The sequence below is a fragment of the Elaeis guineensis genome, chromosome 10 (genome assembly GCF_000442705.2).
Source record: "Elaeis guineensis isolate ETL-2024a chromosome 10, EG11, whole genome shotgun sequence".
Lineage (NCBI taxonomy): Eukaryota > Viridiplantae > Streptophyta > Magnoliopsida > Arecales > Arecaceae > Elaeis > Elaeis guineensis.
The window spans coordinates 59,720,034-59,741,236 of NC_026002.2; the positions used below are offsets into that span (position 1 = coordinate 59,720,034).

At 46.1% G+C, this 21,203-nt stretch overlaps 1 protein-coding gene across 1 annotated transcript in view; it reads right to left on the minus strand.

The window, feature by feature from the left end:
- Window positions 1-879: 879 nt before the first annotated feature.
- LOC105035204 (protein TONNEAU 1a) overlaps window positions 880-21,203 on the minus strand; it is a 44,163-nt gene continuing 23,839 nt past the window's right edge. The window contains exons 5-8 of the mRNA XM_010910658.4: window positions 2,679-2,821; window positions 2,567-2,592; window positions 2,332-2,488; window positions 880-1,180 (exon numbers count right to left, since the gene is read on the minus strand). Of these exons, the coding sequence (XP_010908960.1) occupies window positions 1,147-1,180; window positions 2,332-2,488; window positions 2,567-2,592; window positions 2,679-2,821 (360 nt within the window). The 3' untranslated portion in view covers window positions 880-1,146. The remainder of the gene's footprint in view (window positions 1,181-2,331; window positions 2,489-2,566; window positions 2,593-2,678; window positions 2,822-21,203) is intronic.

The following is a 21,203-nucleotide window of genomic DNA, read 5'->3' on the forward strand; positions in this document are numbered from 1 at the left end:
ATTTTATAGATCACTCCAGCACCAACATCCCTATACAAAAACCAAATGTCCATCATCCGAACTCGATCGATTTCAGCCGCCGTGATTAAACTTTTTTATACTGGGATGCATTGACCCCACCAACATACTCAAAATGATAATAATAAAATAAAAAAATTGCACAATCCAATAAAAACACTACTCACAAAATAATAACTTAAATCAAAGTTTATATATTAATTTATTAAAAAATATATATACAACTGACATCTCACCGTAGTTAACGGATACCCAACTAACAAAACGTTCGCCATCCACAACCATGACACAGATTGCCGTCCACTGAGAAATTAAACCGCTATTGCTCGATTTCAGGGTAATGCCCAACACAGGCCTTCTCCACCTTGATTGATAACTACTGGGTTGAATGGCGGGGCCTTTATGGCAGCTCATACAGCACACCAAGGCCCTAATATTTCTCTCACTTTTACCCATTTGGGAAATAAGAACACATCCGATGCCCCTGCGAGAAGGCAAATCCTTATGCTGCCAAAGTTCCGCAACCAAGATGAAGACCATTATAGAAAATCAGCTTTCGGATATTCCGTGGATCTACCGGAAGATAAATAATATAAAACGCAGAAATATAATGACAAAACAAACTTAGATGTTACAAAAACCACCACATCTTACCCCCAGTAAAATCTGAGGCAGCATAGCGTACCTTATCAACCGTTTTTCAAGATCATCCAAAAAGAAACAATCGAAACATGAATTAGACCACACACAAGAATCGTCCACAAAACCAAAATCCCCATAACCGACTGAGGGAATTTTACTATCAGAACTTGCAAGAAAAATACCGCATGTACCCTCCCAATGCAAACAATTCAGCATACATGATACCAAGTACAAGCCTTAGGAAATCATTGACCGAATCATGCTCAGTAGCATCCATGCCTAGGATACAAGAAGTCAGCTACAAGGTGCTTAGATTGATATTTTAGATTGCCATCTGAACCTAGATGCAGTAAAAAGAAAAGTACAAAAAGAATAGCAAGAGCACATACTACCATCTTAAATAAACTGGATTCCACATGTTGATATCGCTCACACAAACAGAAATAAAACAAGGTAGAAAATTACAAACACAAGCCATCAAAGACACTAACGATGATCCACCTTGCCATCACCAGCATGCCTGCAATCAGAATCCAGTTGAAAAATATAACTATAATTAATTTTCTTTTTGTGATTGAGAGGATCTAAAATGCCTGAAACCATAATAAGAGTCATGGTGGGGAAAACTTAAAATTCAAAATACTTCTGAAATTATAAAAGGTAGAAAAATGAGAAAATGTTGACAGTGGCCACATTTCACCTTTTTTCCCTTCATAGAAAAAGCAAACAAAATGGTCCTTTAGACCACAAACTTAATAGAAACAAGAAGCATTCTGAATATTTGATAATAATTCAATGAACATGAGACATGTGGAACCATCTGCACTTAGGGCATGTTTTTTTTTTTTTTGAATTCGCTACCAGAATCAAAATCAAAATCGATTGGAATGAGAATCGGAACAGCCATATCCCTTGACGTGTTTGGTTCACGACTGGAACTAGAATTATTATGGTACTTGAATATTAGGAAAGAGTAGAGACTGAGTTTGGGGAGATTATGGAATTTATATTCCTTCCTAGAATCAGAATGGGAATATGACTCCCCTCCAACTGCTGGAATGGGTATCATTCCCATTCCCATTTCAGAGTCCAACTCCCCTCAACCAAACATGCCCTTAGATACTTATAAAATTCTTTATCTGCAATTTTTGTACATTGGTGGAGAGCTTGGCCCGACCAACAATGAGTTCGAACCTCTATATTGATGTTAAACATGAGCATTTATTTTTTTGGGGGGGGGGAAAAAGATTGTCAAGGATGTACGTATTAAAATAAACTTGCAAAATGTTATTTTTCTCATGGCCTTAAATTAATTAGGGAGTTTAGACAAGAAACATTTATATTAAAGGGCCTTACAAATAATATAATTTAACATTTTCTCATATACAATATCTATAGGTATAAACATATGTCATTTAGTTAGTACTATATTATATTCTTGACATCCCCATCTCTCCATTTTATCATCTTGCCAAGTCAGACACTTAGATGTGTCTGAATCTGATCATCATGTCCATGTTCATGCAACACTAACTAAAACAGCCGAATCAATGAAAGGATAGCAGACCAACAAAAAAGTAACACCTTAGGGCATATTGCAAGATACCATACTGAACATAATGCAATTGTTTGTTTTTATTAGAAACAAAAATACGTTAAATCCAAATATACCTCCATGATGTAGTCAAATTCCGTGCTTTTCTGTCCAACTGAATGTTTTCTAAAGCATTTGAAGCTCGAATCACATCTTCTGAAAGCTCATCAGCATCATATCTCCAATTGTAATCATCCTTCCGGATATTAGAGGCTGAGGAACCTAATCTCCGGTCTGGAGGAACTAATGTCAGAGATAAAAGGTAACATAAAAGCAGAAGACTAGTTCCATAGATACATGATTGTTAGATACCTGATGACTGGGAAACCAGGACTGGCCTATCATATCCATCAACAAAATTTTGAAACAAGTCAGAAAAGGTTCTAAAACAGTGTCACTACACATGCAAGACTTGCAGATTTACCTTCCCAATGGAGGTAAGCCTCCACCAATGGAAGATGATGATGATGATGATGGCCTCCGAGTGTTTCTGGACTCGGTACTCAACACTGAGTCAGTTTCTGTATTGATCATTCTCCTTCCAGCCGCTCTTGCTTGAGAGAGGTTCTGTTTAACATGATTTCAGAATTGAGGGGGAGAAAATCAAGGGATGTAAGGAATATACTTTGTAATACCACTTGCCAATCATAAACCATAAGAACCACAACGAAGGGGGAAAAAATTTTAAGGAAATAGATACTGAAATACCAGAAAAGGGGCGGATGCTACATTCAGCAAGACTATTGCATCAATAGATAAGATATGACAGCTACCGGAATCAAAAGAGTAACTTCATCATCAGTGTTTAAATATCAACAAGTGCAGCACCATCATGAACAACAAATGGTCTGCTCAGTCTTTCATCAATCACAAATTGACGATACCTAAAGGGCATGCTGGCTAGGTGGCATTGACCATAACAGAAATCCAAATAAATACGGTACAGAGATGGGACCCAAGTCTCATATTGGAATCCAAAGTTCCCTGTCGGTTCTTGTGTACCAAGCTGTCAGCCAAGAGAAGGCAATACGTATTTATTCTGCTCCAAAGAGAGTTCAAAATATTTAAAATCATTCATCAGGAGGAAATACAGTGCAACAACATTGTATGAAGATTAGCTGGCATGCCAGCTGGTAACTTATTATGAGGTTGGTTGGGGTACATATCTTGTCACATAAGCATATAGTGTAGCTATAGACAGCTATTGTATGGGTTATCCCACCTCACCTCATCATAGAGCCGACCTCAACTTAAAGCTGAGGTCACCATAAAACCGACTTCAACTTGAGGCCGAGGTCACCATAAAACCGATCTCAACAGGAGCCAACCTCAACAGAAAGCTGAGAACATCAGGAAGCTGAGCTTAACCTAAAAATTGACCTCAACAGGCTGAGCCCATCATAAAACCGACCTAAACCAGAGGCCGAGCTCATAAGAAAGCCGATCTGAATTGGAGGTTCAGTTCATATAAAATCGACCTGTTTCGAAAGCTGAGCTCATAAGAAAACTGACCTGAATTGAAGGCTGAGTTCATATAAAGCTGACCTGAATTAAAGGCTGAATGCTGATCTCGCTCAATCCAGCTCATCTAAACACCGAGCTACCTGAATTGACTTCTAGTGAAATATTATGATCAGCTCATATAAATACCGATCTAACTCATTTTAGCTCATATACATACCAACCTGAAACAAAGTATTCCATATATCCGAGACGTCCAATCTCATATGATACTTGATCTCACCTCGATCTTTTACCAAGATGAGCCATTGCATTAGCGGCAGCAATCATTCAACCTCGATCTTTTACCAAGATGAGCCATTGCATTAGCGGCAGCAATCATTCTACGAAAGCCCACCACAATCTCTACAACCAAACTACAACTGGCCACGATCTCACATACAGCCATGCTACAACTCATCTCCAGTTGGCACATACAGTTAAATATGACCTCATTTCCAGCTAATACATACAGCTATGCTCTAGCTCACTTACAGCTGGCATCTAACGGCTTAACAAACTCTCTAATGATCTCATCAACCCCTTTATAAATAGAAAGCTAGGGGATCCTGAAGGAAACGTAGGTAGTGCTATGCATGCAATTTCAAAATTTTTGTGCAGCGGAAGAATAAGATTAAACTATTTAACCTAAATCACATGCATAAGATCTAATCTAGACTACCATGCCATGAAAAAAATATGAAATATGATGTACCTTAGATCTGAAAATAAAAACACACATCGATCTCATCGATGCTGAAATCCTACATCTAACTATTAGATCTAACGGTACGATCAAAATAGATTAGAGATGATTACCAAACCAATTGGGTTTTGATCTTCTCTGGTCCAACACTTGGAGAGAGTATTTCTCAGGTCGCTTACAGCCACATGAAGTCGTCCGATCTCTACAAAAAAATCCACGCAAAGACTGACGCAGATCAGGGGCTTGGAGGTGCTAGCCTGCAAGCAACTTCGACAACTGATCTCTTCCTTTTTCTTCAAGCACCTTGGACACTCCGAAGCAAAAGAGATTTGGAGGAGAAAGAGAGGAGGAGAAGAGGCTCTGGAAACAAAAACCAGCAAGAGAATTGATCATAGGACGTCCAAGAGAGAGGACCCTTTTTATAGACTAGGAATTAGGATTTTTACAAGGGCACCAATAATCCACGCCAAAACCACCTTTTGGCATCCCAAAAAATTTCTGAAAAATCATTAGGACGTGGAGAAGGATTCTGGAGTCTCACATGCCAAAGGATTCTCCAAAAAAAATAAAAAAAATAATATGATGCCAACAATATTCTATATATGAAAAATCTCTTTCCTAGTTTACATCTCATCTCTAATTCAGATCGCATTCGAATTAAGTAAGAGATAAGATTATGACTCATCAAATATTGCCACCCACTCTTATTGGACCCTCTATCATGATGCCAAAAATTACAATCCAAATCCAATTAAGCATGGAGAAATTGGCATGGGTTCAAGAGTGGCGCAAGAGATAAGAATAAAGTCCAAGTTGACAAGGACTCTTCATTTTCAATTCTGATTCTAATCCAAATCAAATTTGGATTGAACCCACTGATGGACATGAACCTAATCTAATTAAGAACCAGATATCTCATCAAATTCCTAATCCAATTAGAAATTAGCCGAGTCAAAATCCTGATCGAATCAGGATCAAATTTTTCTTGTAATCAAGCTCGATCATATCAAACCCAATCAGAGTCGAACTGAATCTCATTCAATTAGACTTGATCTAAATCTCTTTGCTCAATCAAATTAAGTCAATTAGTAATCTAATTATTAATTAATTCTTCATAAATAGTAGAGTTGCAGTCCTAGTGGGATTTTTTTTTAGAGTCCTAGTCCGAGTAGAACTCCTCACCAGAGTCACAATCCAATTAGACTCTTCAGCCATCAGATCTGATCAAATTTTCTAATACGTGTGACCCCATAGGTTCGAACCTAAGCCGACAGCATAGGAACAACTTCTAACCATCTAGCAATAATGGCCCGACGATCGAATAGGTCGAAATATTGCAAAACAACCTTTTAGAACATCCTGACGTATGGTTACTGTATAATTCATCTCTTTGACCCAAATGCTCAAGGTGATCTAGGATTTAACTGTCAACCCTAATTAAGTCGACCACATTATATTTCAATCTTTCAAATCTATCACATGGATTATCCTGACCAAGATTTTACTAAATTGAAATACACTGATCCATATCTCCTACTAATTCAGAGGGATCAATTCCATTTTGACTCACACATCGACTTGTTAAGTACTTGACTGCACCCAATATCCTTCTGTAACTGAATTAAAAACTCAGATGGTCCGGTACTAAAATACAGTAAGTTGCTTACAAATCACCGTGGTGATCTCAGATCCAAAAGATACTTATACCCATACCCTTCTCGAGCTACTTTTGATAGCAGAGTGCCCGGCACATGATCACATTCGATGCGAATGTACTCTTACATTTCATCTACACGTCATAACAGTGTCTCCACACTCCTTGGTCAAGAGGACAACCAACTCATATGGCGCGCAACGACCTACACTTGATATCACTATCGTCCTTATAATAGCATATCATTTGGTCGCAAATATTTTTAAGGATTTAACGATAAATCCTCCTTTATCGATTAATTAATAGTCCTAAGGACTTCATTACAATACAGGAGTTCAAAGATGATCAATTTGTAATAAAAAAACTAACTTTTATTAATGAAAATTCATATACAATTTACAAAATGAGCACAATCGTCTAACGATTGATTTTGGGATATATTTTCTAACAACTCCCACTTAGACTAAAATCAATCGATACAGTATCGTATACCCATCCTCAATTTGTGATCATCAAACTCCTTGATCCCGAGAGCCTTAGTAAATAGGTCTGCCAAGCTCTTCTTCTAGTGGATCTTCTAAAGGTCAACGTCATCTCGATCCACGATCTCACAATCAGATGGTAGCGGCGCAGAATATGCTTGGTGCGTTGATGGAACTTCGACTCTTTAGCTTGAGCAATGGCTCCAGTGTTGTCGCAGTATAACAAGACAGGATCATCAACAAAGGGTGCCACTCCGAGCTCGTCGATGAACTTCCACAACCATACAGCTTCCTTTGCAGTATCGGATGTCACAATATACTCTGCTTCGCAAACAGAGTCAGCCACAGTGTGCTGCTTGAAACTCTTCCAACAGATTACTCCACCATTCAGGATAAAAACATAACCCGACGCACTCTGACTATCATCATGATCTGACTGAAAGCTGGAGTCGGTGAACCCCACTAGTTTCAAGTCAGTTTCACCATATACAAGCCACTGATCCTTAGTATTTCTCAAATACTTAAGGATGATCTGCTCACTACCCCGAGTATGCCATGTCTGATCTCATACATGTCATGACGTACATTATAGAATCCACTACTGAAGCATATGAAACTCTACTTATACGCTCTCTTGAGGAGTTGTCGGATAATCCTTCTTCGAGAGAGATTCTTTGACCTATCGAAAGATAGCCTTTCTTGAAATTTTCCATGCTGAACCGCTTCAGCACGATGTCAATGTATATGTACTGGGACAATCCAAGCAACCTTTTCGATCTATCTCTATAGATCTTCATCCCAAGGATGTAGGATGCTTTTCCCAAATTCTTCATAAAGAACTGAGACGATAACCAAACTTTTATTTTTTGTAATGCAGGGATGTCATTCTCGAATTAAAAAAATATCATCCACATACAGAACGAGGAATACAACCACAGAATCATTTGTCCATTTGTAAATGCAGGGCTCTTCTTCATTCCTAACGAAGTCATACGTTCTGATAACTTTATCGAAATACATGTTCCAACTCTTGGATGCCTACTTTAATCCATAGATGGATCTCTGAAACTTGCATACCTTGGACTCATCTGTGGATGTGAAACCCTCAGATTGTATCATATACACCTCTTCTTGCAGCTCTCCATTTAGAAAAACTGTTTTCACGTCCATTTGTCAAATTTCATAATCCATGTATGCCGCTATCGTAAGCATAATCCGAATGGATTGGAGCATTGCCGCAAGAGAAAACATCTCGTCATAGTCAATACCATAATGCTGACGATAATCCTTGGCAACCAAATAAGCTTTATAGATCTCCACCTTCCCATCTACGTCCCTCTTCCTTTTGAAGACCCACTTACACCCTATGGGTTTAACCCCTTCAAGTGGGTCAACTAATGTCCATACATCGTTGACCTTTATGGACTCCATTTCGGATTTCATGATTTCAAGCCATTTATCAGAGTCGAACCTCTGCATTGCATCCATATAGGTGATCGGATCCTCATTGTTCTCATCGAGTTCAACAGGATCCCCATCTTTGATCAAGAAACCGTAGTATCTGTCCAGTTGACACAATACTCTATCGAATCTTCTTAATGGTACCTCTACAATGGGTTCCGGATTTGATCTCATCAAATCCGATTCTGTGGGTTCACTAGACTGTATCGGTTCTACCTGTTAAACTTCCTCAAATTCAATCTTAGAGGCATTAATCCCTTCCCCAAGAAATTTCTTTTCTAAAAAGATTGTCCTAAGATTGACAAACACTTTTTGTTCATCAGCAAGGTAGAAGTAATACCCCTTGATTTCTTTGGGATACCCAATAAAATTACATCTATCAGACCTGACTCCTAGTCCATTTTCAAACGTTTGACATAAGCCGAATATCCCCAAACCCTAAGATGAGTGAGCGCTGACTTACGTCCAGTCCATATCTCATATGGTGTTTTACTTACAGACTTATTAGGAATCCTATTAAGCACATAACAAGCCGACGCGAGTGCATATCCCTAAAAAGATATCGGCAAAGTAGAAAAGCCCATCATGGATCGAACCATGTCCAACAAGATTCGATTTCTCCTTTTCGATACACCATTATATTGTGACTTCCAAAAGGTGTTCATTAAAAGAGAATCCCATTCTCCTCAAGGTATGTCAGAAATTCATTAGAGAGATATTCACCTCATCGATCTGATCGAAGAGTTTTAATACTCTTTTCAGTTTATAACGTTTGAACATTTCAAATGATTCAGACTTGTGTTTCATCAAATAGACGTACCCATATCTCGATAGGTCATCTGTGAACGTAATGAAATAGTGATATTCTCCTCTGGCACTTGTGCTTATAGGTCCACATACATTAGTATGTACTAGACTCAGAACATCACTAGCTTGTTCATCTTTTTCAGTAAAAGATGACTTCGTCATCTTTCCAAGTAAACAAGACTCACAGGTAGACAACGATTCATAATCGTCTTTATCAAGAATGCCTTCTTGAGCTAACCTGTTCATCCTGTTCTTGTTGATATGACCTAGCCTACAATGCCAAAAGTAGGCATCCATGACATTGACAATCCTAGGACACTTATTTGACATGTACATTACATTAGACCTAAATACAATATAGATTCCATTATTTAACCGTCCATGCAAAATTATAACACCATTCAAAATAATATCACAACTTTTTCTTTATCGATATTTCATAATTTGAATTGGCCAAAAGGCCTATACAAATAACATTTAAAAGAAAACTAAGACAGTAATTATATTCATTTAGAACAATAGAATGAGATTCGAATACAAACTTGATGATTCCTGTTGGGTAAAAAATACCCCCCAGCCGAAGTTCGTGTCAGGAATGACCCTCCGGAGATTCTACCGACGTCCGACTTTCGACGACATCTTTCCAAACCTCTCCGACAGCCGAGCCTCCACAACATTCTCAAGTTATGCCGACGGATGAACCCCTATCAGTGTCAACCGGATTCTCCACAATGGACGGACTCCATCCAAGTTTCTACGGTGGTTGCCCACCTTCTAGACTTCGTCCGGACTCCTACGGGAGCCGGACCTCTTCCCCGAACTCCAACTGTAGGCAGCCTTCGTTCGGACTCCTACGGGAGCCGGACCTCTTCCCCAAACTCCAACTGCAGGTAGCCTTCGTCCGGGCTCCTACGGGAGCCGGACCTCTTCCCTGAACTTCGACTGCAGGTAGATTTTGTCCGGACTCCTACGGAAGCCGGACTCCTTCCCCGAACAAGTAGACTTCATCCGAGCTCCTACAGGAGCCGGACTTCCGCCCTGAACTCCTGTTACAGGTAGACCTCACCCCGAACTCCTACAAGGGCCGGACTCCAAGCTTCTACTGCAAGCGACCCACTCCGAGCTTCTGCTACAAACGATTTTCTTCAAATTTCTACCACGAGCGGTCCGTGTCGGATTCCCACTGTAAGCCTTCACCCGAGCTTCCATTGTGAACGAATTCCTTTCGAATTTTTATTGTAGACAGGCCTCGACCGAGATTCCTCGATAAATGATCTCCATCTGGGCTTCTACGGAGATCGGACTCCGACCGAACTTCTATAGCGGACAAACGCCGGGTTCACGGAATCCAGCAGCTGGACCCCTCCAACAGATGAACCTCTCCAGCGCCATCTGACATCCACCGCCGGTCGACCCTCTGTCGAATTCTGCGCAAAATCGAATTACGTCTGCGGAAAGCCTCTGACCGAGCTCCTACGGCAAGTGGTCTTCGCCTGCAGTCTTAACGCCCAAGGCACCCAATAGGATTTGCAACATCCGAGCTCCTCTTAGATGGATAGCTACTCTCCGCCAGGCACCTCAACCGAACTTCGGCCGATAGGCCTGGACCCCCTGGCAGGCCATAGTAACGACCACGACTCTGCTCCACTTCCTGCGACGGATTCCGCGCGGCTCCATCACTCCCTAGCAGGCCATAGTAACGGCCACGACGCTGCTCCACTTCCTGCGATGGATTCCGCGCGGCTCCATCACTCCCTGGCAGGCCACAGTAATGGCCACGACTCTGCTCCACTTCCTACGACGGATACCGCACGGCTCCACTCTCTGGCAAGTCACGACAACAGACGCCGCTCCACTCCCCGCAACAAACTCCACATGGCAGGTCACGGTGATGGCCACGATTTCACTCCACTACTCTTCATAACAAACTCCTCCTGGCCCCGAACGGCCCACTGTCAGACGGTTACAAATGTCGCTATCAGTCTATTGCACCCTCCGTCTATAAAAAGAGGACCCCAGATACGTTATTTTTTAAGCTCTAATTTCTATCTCAAAACTCTGCTAAAATTTTCGTTCGAGCACTCCATTCTTGTTGAGGCAGAGAATTGACTTGAGCGTCGGAGGATCTTTGCCGGAGCACCCCCAACTCCGGTTTAGACTTCCTTTGCAGGTCCCGGTGGTGACCGCGGCTCTCTCGACTCCAGCTTCTCCGACGCCGGCGGATTTTTGCACCAACAGGATTGGCGCTAGAGGAAGGACTCTGTATCTTCGCAGTACCCTTGTTCTTAAAGGAGCGCTCAACGGGACCGCCTCCGGTCATCTTTTCCGACATCCTCTCCTCCTTCCCCCACTAGATCTTTGCCCGATGCCTCCCCGCAAAGCATCCACACGGCGATCCACGGCCTCCGCGGCCAGATCTCAGGCTCCGGCCTCACCTCCAGTTTCCCAGCCTCCTCCGGCAACGACGGTTGGCACGGAACAATTCGACCTACTGGCCCAGCAGGTCAGAGGCGTCGCTGAAGCGGTGCAGGCCATGCAGCAGCAGCAACAACCGCAGGCGTCAGTGCAACTGGAGAGAACGTCGCCGGACTCCAAAATCCGACGGTAGGACGGGCCACTTGGGCCAGCCGCCCCGTCTTTCCCGGAAAGACGAATCCGAGGGTGGAGAGCCCTCAGTCAGATCACGATTCCACCCCTGAAAGATCTCTACCTCCATTCTGCTAGAAGACCCTCGAGACCCGTAGTCGAGAGGATTTTCTGGACCGGAGGCTCCAGGAGATGAACCGGTGGATCGAAGAACTCCGCCACGCTCCCTCCGCTTATGGTGAGGACATTTGTACTGACCCTCCCTTTTCTCAAATGATCATGCAGGACCGATCCCGCCAAACTTCAAGCTCCCTCAATTTGAAAGCTACGCCGGGACTTCGGACCCAGTTGACCACCTGGAGGCCTTCCGGACAATGATGCTGCTTCATGGTGCACCCGACGCCATCCTATGCCGAGCTTTCCCGTCCACCTTGAAGGGAGCGGCGAGAAACTGGTACTCGACGTTGAAGTCGGGTACCATCTTTTCCTTTGATCAGATGAGCCACCAGTTTGTGGCTCATTTTGTTAGCAGCCGGCGTCCCCGGAAGGGTTCAGAGTCCCTCATCAACATCAAGCAGAGGGAGGGGGAGTCCATTCGGGCTTACGTCAACCGTTTCAATGTCGCCGCATTGGAGGTCCGAAACTTGGACCAATCGGTCGCGATGGCCGCTCTGAAAGGCGGCCTTCAGAAGAACGACCTTCTATTCTCCCTGAAAAAGTACCCCAGGGATTTTGCTGATTTGTTAGCTCGGGCCGAGGGATACGTCCGAGCAGAAGAAGCCTTCAAGATGAAGGACAAGGAAATCGTGAGAGAGCGGCAGGCGGGAGACTCGAGTAAGCCCGCAGTCGAGAAAGGGGCGAGAGAAGCTCGGCCACGTTCTCGAACTCCCTCCGAGCACAAGCGCGCCCAGACTCCTCCCCGAGCGCGCAGACAGAGAAGCCCGGAGCGCCGGATCCGCCGGGGGTCTCCCCCAGGAAGATTCCGCAGCTATGCCCCCCTCAACGCATCGAAAACCCAAGTGTTGATGGAGTCAGAGAGCAGCTCCCAAAGCCAGAGAGGATGCGCACACACCCCGGAAAGCGCAATCCTAACAAGTTCTGCCTCTACCATCGTGACCACGGCCACGACATAGAGGAATGCATTCAACTCCGAGACGAGATCGAGGAGCTCATCAGACGAGGTCGGCTCGACAGGTTCATTCGGCATCGACCCGAGGGTAGAGAAGATCGGCCAAGGGCCCTGCCGCAACCTGAGCCGCCAAGAAGGGAATAGCAGCCCGGAGATCAGCCTCCAATTAGGATCATCAACTCCGTCTCTGGAGGACCTTGATGGAGAGCAGACCTTCTACAGTCCTGAGATTTAAAAAACCTGTAAATGTATTGCGAACGACTTCGCTTTAAATCAAGATTCCTTTCAGATTTGCACATCTTCCCCTTTTGGCATGGACTTGTAATGGCAGGGGATAACCCCTTCAGACAACGAAAACACCTAATATGGGTGAAATCGAAGGCCTGATTATTTTTAGACCGGATGGGGGGAGAGGCCCTACAGCGCCCATACGCGCCCCCACAGCCATGTTAGGGACAGGAGGAGAACCTCGCCCTAACATGAGCAAGATCGAAGGCCCGATTATTTTTAGATCGGGTGGGGAGAGAGGCCCTACAGTGCCCATACGCGCCCCCACAGCCATGTTAGGGACAGGAGAACCTCGTCCTAACATGAGCAAGGTCGAAGGCCCGATTATCTTTAGACCGGATGGGGGGAGAGGCCCTACAGCGCCCATACGCGCCCCCACAGCCATGTTAGGGACAGGAGGAGAACCTCGCCCTAACATGAGCAAAGTCGAAGGCCCGGTTACTCTGAGACCGGACGGGGGGAGAGGCCCTGCAACGCCCATACGTGCCCCCACAGCCCTATTAGGAGCGGGGGAAGAACCTCGTCCTAATCTGAGCTGAGATCGATTACATCAGAAGGGAAGAACATCGTCCTGACACCGACTAAGGTCCGGTCATTCAAGACCAGATCAGAAAAAGGGAACCTTCTCAGCGGTCCCTTCGCGCTCCCGCGACCCCACTAAGAGCAGAGGAAAAACCCTCACTCGAAAAAAGAAAAAAGAAAAAGGGGAGGGGAGTTAAAAAGGAAAGCGACGAACTGTATCAGCGACGAATGGAAAACAAATTACATCAAAGATGCAGGGAACCTCGTCTCAGCGAGGATTGGGGTTCTTATCAAAATCTTCGATCTTCAAGAAAGCTCTCAACACAGGCCAGGGATAAGATGGCTTCCTCAGGACGACGAGAAGCTCGGACCTCCGAGCTCGAACTCTGAAAGGAGGCGTCAAACCCGAGCGGCCCCGAACAAATCTGCGGCCATGAACAAAAGGACGGGTCAATGCGACGGCAATCGGGTACCTCCGAATGGCATCGATATTGAGCAAGGCAAAAGCCGAAAGGAGCTCGGCAAACGACAATTCAACATGCGAGTAAAAGAGGTAACGAAAAATTCTCTTCTCATGTCATTAATTAAGTATACATTACAGAGCCCTTGAGGCTGAAGAAGAAAGATGACAAGAAAAGCAAGCCGACGCGACAACAACCAAAAACCTCCAGACGACATCGGCATCAAAAAAAAAAAAAAAAAACAACAACAACAAACAAACAAGCGGCAAAAGAAGACATAGAAGGACGAAAGGCAAAAAGAGCCCTAAGGGGGCCCGGCTTCCTCCGACTTCGAACTTTCGACTTCGACCCTCATCAGGGAGTGCCTTAAGCTCTCGACTTCCTCTTCCAATTCCTTCTCCCTCATTAGCATCTCCATATATCTCCGATGAAGCCGCTGGCTTTCGTTCTCCGCCTCTCGGCGCCTCTTTCTCAGGACCTCGGATTCCGCCTCCACGTCCTTGACTGCCTGCTGCTCGTATACCAGCTGGATCTTCAATTGCTGTAGCTCGGCCTTCCCCTCCCCAAGGGCGACAGATAACTCTTCTACGGTTCTTCTCAGGGATTGGAGTTCGTCGGGATCCCGAACAGGAGCAAACGGAGCTCCTTCAGATAACTGCCTTCGAAGGCGGACAATCTCGTCGGTCGCCATCCTGAGCTTCCCCCTATAATCGTCCACCTGCTTGCACCAGCCGGCCCGGCACGCGTTATAGCTCGCCTCGGCATCCTGGAGCTGTTGCTGAAGGTCAGAGAACTTCCTCAACCATTCTCGGCCACAGTCAGCCCGAGTCGAAAGCCAGGACGAGCTTCCTTCCAACTGGCTGATCCTCTCCTGTGCAACCGACAGCTCCGCTCTGAGAGAGCTGATCTTGGCAGCTTGAGCCCAAGACCGGTCGCTGGCGCGCTTCTTGTATTCCTCTAGCTCCTCGAAGTTCGTCTTCCTCCGGCTGTACTCCATGATCCCCTTCACGTGGAGGTTCCGGAAGTAGGTGGCCTCCGCAGTGGCCTCAAAGTGGCTCTCCCTCAACCCGCGAAGTTCGTTCTCCATCTCCTTCGACCTTTTTGTTAAATGACGAACTTTCTTCCTCAGATGTTGGATCGTGGACTTCAGCGGACTCCCTGTGGCAAGGAAAGTGCTTCGGCAGGACACTGCCAGCGGGAGACAAAAGCGTCAAGGCGCGTCTCATTGCAGAAAGAAAAGAAAAAGGAGTGGAGAAGCCCTCCATAAGGAGAAACCCAATTTTATTGATCGAATGTTTCTTAAAGACCAAAGGGAAAAGAAAATTTGTAATAAAAGAAAAATACAAAGTCAGAGATCTCAGACCTCTGAAATAGGAGTTGGGGAGCTCGGTGTTCTTGGAAGGGGAGCTACGGTGGCAGTGGCAGTGGGAGAGGGCCCGGCTTCGTCTTCAGACGCCTCGTCCAAGAAGCTGAGATCGAGCTCGAAAAATTTCTTGACCATCTTCTCTTGGCAGAGCTCGAATCCTTTGATGAATGCTTCTTGGACGAACTTGACGTTCAGATCCCTCATCTCCGCGGAGGCCTTGAACTCCACCGCTAGAATCCTGGCCTCCGAGATCAGAACCGGAATCTGCTCCGTCAAATTTGCGACCTCGGCCTCCGCCTTCCTCACCATCTCCTCCGAGGTCTGCTTTTCTTTCTCAAGGGCCTCTTGGAGGTTGGCTACCTCGGCAGCTTTTTTTTTTAGGCGAGCGACTTCGGCCCAGCGACTCTCCTCTGCCTGGATGGCGTCTCTCGTTCGGTTCGTCGCCTCGATATTGACAAGGAGCTGGTGCCCGATCTGCAAGGGCGGCCAGGAGGTCAGAATGAAAGTTGAAGAATTAATTAAACGAAGGAGCGAGGAGGAGGAAAGTGAACCTGTTTACCTCGAGAAAGGATCCTAGAGAGTCCCAAATCCGCTGATCGAGATCGACGCGAACAATCCTCTAGATGACTTCGGACAGGATGCAGCCATCGACCAGTCGCTTTATCAGGTCCCTGTCATTAAAGGGATTCTCCCTCAGCTCTTCTTCGGAACCGTGGGACTCTTCGATGGCGGCTCGGCGGCTACTCACCCTGCGGGCCACCGACTTCCTTCTCCTCCCCCTCTCAACCCCTGGCACCTCCTCGAAGCGGGCCCCCGAAGCGGGAAACTCAGCGGGAGAACTCCTTGAAGAGGCCCGGGGAGCCGGAGGTTCGGCGTCTGAAGGAACGTCGACCGCGAGAGCCGCCTGGGCAGGCGTGGCCGAGCTCGTTTCCTCCGTTCTGGCCTTCTTTGCCGACCCGGAGGCCGCGGCGCCTTTCCTTTTGTGAACCTTGAGGCCCCTGGCAAGCATCCGTGCTGCTTCGGCGTCCATTCCTGAAAAAAAAAAAGGGAAGATCAGCAATGGGATGAAAAAGGAAGAGGTGACGCGCAAAAAAAAAAAAGAGAGAAAAAGAGAAAGGAGACAAGAAAAGGAGAAAAGAAGAAGAAGGGAAAGATGGAGTACTCGCAAGATCCAGAGGGCTCAAGCCGATGTTGAACAAAAACTGCTCCTTCAGAAGATTGGGAAGGGAAGGAGTTGGATAACTAAGGAGCTTCCGGGCGGCCTGAAGGTTGTCCTCCCCCAGGCTGGGGGCCCGGTGGACAGAGTCCCTCAGGGAGCCCCAAGGGGGCAGTCCCAACGTTAAGGTCGGACATTGAACGTAAAGAAACTTCTCCTTCCAGTTATGGATTGAAGAGAGAGTACCTTTCAGCAACCCCTTCTTGCCGAACTGAGGAGAGAAGTACCATCAATCCTTTGCCGAGGGGTGGCGCTTGAAGGTGTAAAAATACCTAAACAAAGAAAGAGATGGCTGAACTTCGACTACGTGGCAAAGGGAGAGGAACCCTATCAGAAACCTAAAGGAATTCGATGCGACTGAAGCTAAAGAAATGTCTAGAAAACGAAAAAGAGCGACGACAAAAGACGGAAGCGGAAACCGGAGCCTAGCACGGAAGGCCTCCTGGTACAGGAAGAAACGACCAGGCGGGGGGTGCTAGCCCGATCGACGGGACCAGGAAGCTCCAGATCGTACTCCGGAGAAACTCCATACTGAACCTTATCAGTAAAAGTTCGTCCGGAGTCAGAGAACAGGAAATGACGCCCGGTGCGAAAACCGAGCGAGGCCCAGCCCTAGATTTGGGTTCGTCTACAGTATGAGGATTCTGGGGGATTGAAGCGGACGAGCTCCTGGAACCGCTAGAGGCGGAGGTGCCAGAAGACATTTCAAACAAGAACCCTAAAAACCCCGGAGGAATCAGGCGAAATAAGAGACGAAAGGTTTGCGGGGGACCAAACCAAAGGAATACGGCAGAAGAAAAATGGAGAATGGGCACCTAGATGGCAAGAAAAGGAACGAAAGTTCCAGGACTAACCTAAGTCGCTCCGAAGGATGCAGAGGTGCGAGGATAGGGATGACTCGAAGAACGCTTAGGGCCAAGGTGGACGCCAAGGTCAGAGCTCTCGGAGAAAAGGCAGACACCGACAGAACTTTTAGGCGGAATGAGACTCCTGGAGGCGGAAAGGCGGGTTTAAATAAACCCTGGGATCCGGCGCTATGATGATCGTGGATCTCCCCAGGCCGATCCGCGCTCGCCACGTATCCCACTCGCCACAGCAGGCGGCTAAAAGCGGCTGACAGCTAACAAAGCCATTACTGCGCCGTACTTGGGACAACGCTCCAACGGGAATTCCGAAAGGACTCTTCGGATCGCCCCGATTTGAAAAGACTCCAGCACGCGCACATTAAATGCCAGGATTTTCGAGGACGGTCGCGCGCAGGATTCGAAAGGGCAACTTCGATTGTGAAAATTTCTCTATACTTCATTCAAAATTCGAACTCGGAAGTAGGGAGACTGGTGTTGGGTAAAAAATACCCCCCAGCCGAAGTTCGTGCCAGGAATGACCCTCCGGAGATTCTACCGACATCCGACTTTCGACGACATCTTTCCAACCTCTCCGGCAGCCGAGCCTCCGTAACATTCCCAAGTTATGCCGACGGATGAACCCCTATCAGTGTCAATCGGATTCTTCGCGATGGACGAACTCCATCCAAGTTTCTACGGTGGTTGCCCACCTTCTAGACTTCGTCCGGACTCCTACGGGAGCCGGACCTCTTCCCCGAACTCCAACTGCAGGCAGCCTTCGTCCGGACTCCTACGGGAGCTGGACCTCTTCCCCGAACTCCAACTGCAGGTAGCCTTCGTCCGGGCTCCTACGGGAGCCGGACCTCTTCCCTGAACTTCGACTGCAGGTAGATTTTGTCCGGAATCCTACGGGAGCCGGACTCCTTCCCCGAACAAGTAGACTTTGTCCGAGCTCCTACGGGAGCTGGACTTCCGCCCAGAACTCCTGTTGCAGGTAGACCTCACCCCGAACTCCTACAAGGGTCGGACTCCGAACTTCTACTGCAAGCGACCCACTCCGAGCTTCTGCTACAAACGATCTACTTCAAATTTCTACCACGAGAGGTCCGTGTCGGATTCCCACTGTAAGCCTTCACCCGAGCTTCCATTGTGGACGAATTCCTTTCGGATTTCTATTGCAGACAGGCCTCGACCGAGATTCCTCGACAAATGATCCCCATCCGGGCTTCTACGGAGATCGAACTCCGACCGAACTTTTATGGCGGACAAACGTCGGGTTCATGGAATCCAGCAGCTGGACCCCTCCAGCAGATGAACCTCTCCAGCGCCATCTGACATCCACCACCGATCGACCCTCTGTCGAATTCTGCGCAAAACCGGATTGCGTCTGCGGAAAGCCTCTGACCGAACTCCTACGGCAAGTGGTCTTCGCCTGCAGCCTTAACGCCCAAGGCACCCAACAGGATTTGCAACATCCGAGCTCCTCTCAGATGGATAGCTACTCTCCACCAGGCACCTCAACCGAACTTCGACCGATAGGCCTGGACCCCCTGGCAGGCCATAATAACGGCCACGACTCTGCTCCACTTCCTGCGACGGATTCCGTGCGGCTCCATCACTCCCTGGCAGGCCATACATAGTAACGGCCACGACTCTGCTCCACTTCCTGCGACAAATTCCGCGCGGCTCCATCACTCCTTGGCAGGCCACAGTAATGGCCACGACTCTGCTCCACTTCCTGCGACGGATACCGCGCGGCTCCACTCTCTGGCAAGTCATGACTACGGACGCCGCTCCACTCCCCGCAACAGACTCCACGTGGCAGGTCACGGTGATGGCCACGATTCCACTCCACTACTCTTCATAACAAGCTCCTCCTGGCCCCGAACGGCCCACTGCCAGACGGTTACAAACGTCGCTATCAGTCTATTGCACCCTCCGCCTATAAAAAGGAGACCCCAGATACGTTATCTCTAAGCTCTAATTTCTATTTCAAAACTCTGCTAAAATTTTCGTTCGAGCACTCCATTCTTGTTGAGGCAAAGAATTGACTTGAGCGTCGGAGGGTCTTGCCGGAGCACCCCCAACTCCGGTTTAGACTTCCTTTGCAGGTCCTGACGGTGACCGCGGCTCCCTCGACTCTAGCTTCTCCGACGCCGGTGGATTTTTGCACCAACAATTCCTAAAGCTAGAACTGAAACTGATCTTCCATCTCCAACATTCAGAAATCTCTCGCCATCTCCAAACCTCTCACTGATCTAAAGACCCTGCAACGAATTGCAAATATTAATGGAGCTTTCGGTATCCAATACCCAGGTCTTGTATCAAGAAAAGAGAAATTACAAGGTGTTATCACATAAGTACCTTGTCCAGCAACCAATTGCTTCTTCTTTTGCCTGTTCGGATCAAGAGAAGCTTTATACTGAGGATAATTCCTCTTCTAGTGATCCTGCTTCTTACAAAAGAAGCACTCTGCCTGACTCTGATCAGCCTTAAACTTGGACTTCTGGGTCTGACTCCTAGCACTCTGCACCTTTTTATTTTTTTTTCCTTTCTTAAAGGGACGACGACTGTCCGAAGAAGATCCTTTCACTAAATTTACCGTCTCCTTGTGGAACTGATAATCCTTCTCAAAAGTCTGTATCAACCCCAACAAACCGTGGTAATTGACTACAGACTTCGTCATTTTAAAATAACTGAGAAACAATAAGTAGGACTTGGGCAGAGAGCTTAGGATCGCATCCTTCCCCAGTTGTTCAAACAAAGGAAAGTTCATTTTGCTCAGTTTCTCGATCTACTCGATCATGTACAATACATGATCGTAACAGATGCACCCTCCCTCATTTGAGCATTGAAAACGACGCAACTAGTCTTGTGCCGCTCAACGTCATCGAGAGTACTAAAGGACTCTCGCAATACTTGAAACATTTTCTCTGACTGAGCTTCTTCAAATTTCGACTGAAACTCGTCATTCATGGAGGCTCACATGATGTAATGAACCATGGTGCGGTCGTTAAGCCACTTCAAATAAGTGTCTCGGACCACACTTCGGATGTTGAGAGCAGGCTCCTCAGGTGCCGGATCCATAATCAAATACAGGATCCGTTCGTGCTCCAGAACGATCTTTAACTTTCGATATCAGTTATCGAAATTGGGTCTCGTCAACTTCTCACTGTCTAACAATGATCGGAGCGACAAATTTGAGACCATATCTGCACACGAAAAAATCAAAACCTAATTAGTATATAAATTTATTAAGCCTAAAGACATGGACTTTAATCTAAAAGTTCTCACACTATTTTATACGAATCGGTAGCCTCTACCTCCATTTCGAGAAATTACTTTAATTCTTTAGTGGGTACTAAAATCCACACAGATTGCACATGAATCCGACTTTGGCCGGCTCACCCATGTGCATCCATAGGTATGTTCATTAACCAATTGTTTCACCAAACAATTTCTAGTAGTTCATTTAGCCCCAGATAACTTTTCAGTTGACTTTGGTCTTCTCTGCAAGCCCCTGGTTAGATCCAACTATTAACATGATCATACTTACGAATCTAACTACCAAATGATTAAACCCGACTTTGACCGACTAACCTGACCACCTGACAGATAGACTCAACTAAGTCATCATATTATGAATAATAATTCCAATAGCAGATGAGCACCAGACCTTTAGGCCTCCAATGATCATCATACTAATAGACCCATTATCACCCAACTTAATGGAAGGCTATGATCCAGTTATCACCATAACCAGCTCATTATCACCTAATAATTTAGAAGATTTAATTTTGATTTTTGAAAAAAGAAAAGAAAAGATCAATCAGTAAACCATAATCCTCCCACTGGCTTCACTAAGTCATTGAATCGGATTAGGTCATGTTGATTGAACTGACACCTAGATCAGTCATACTGATCAA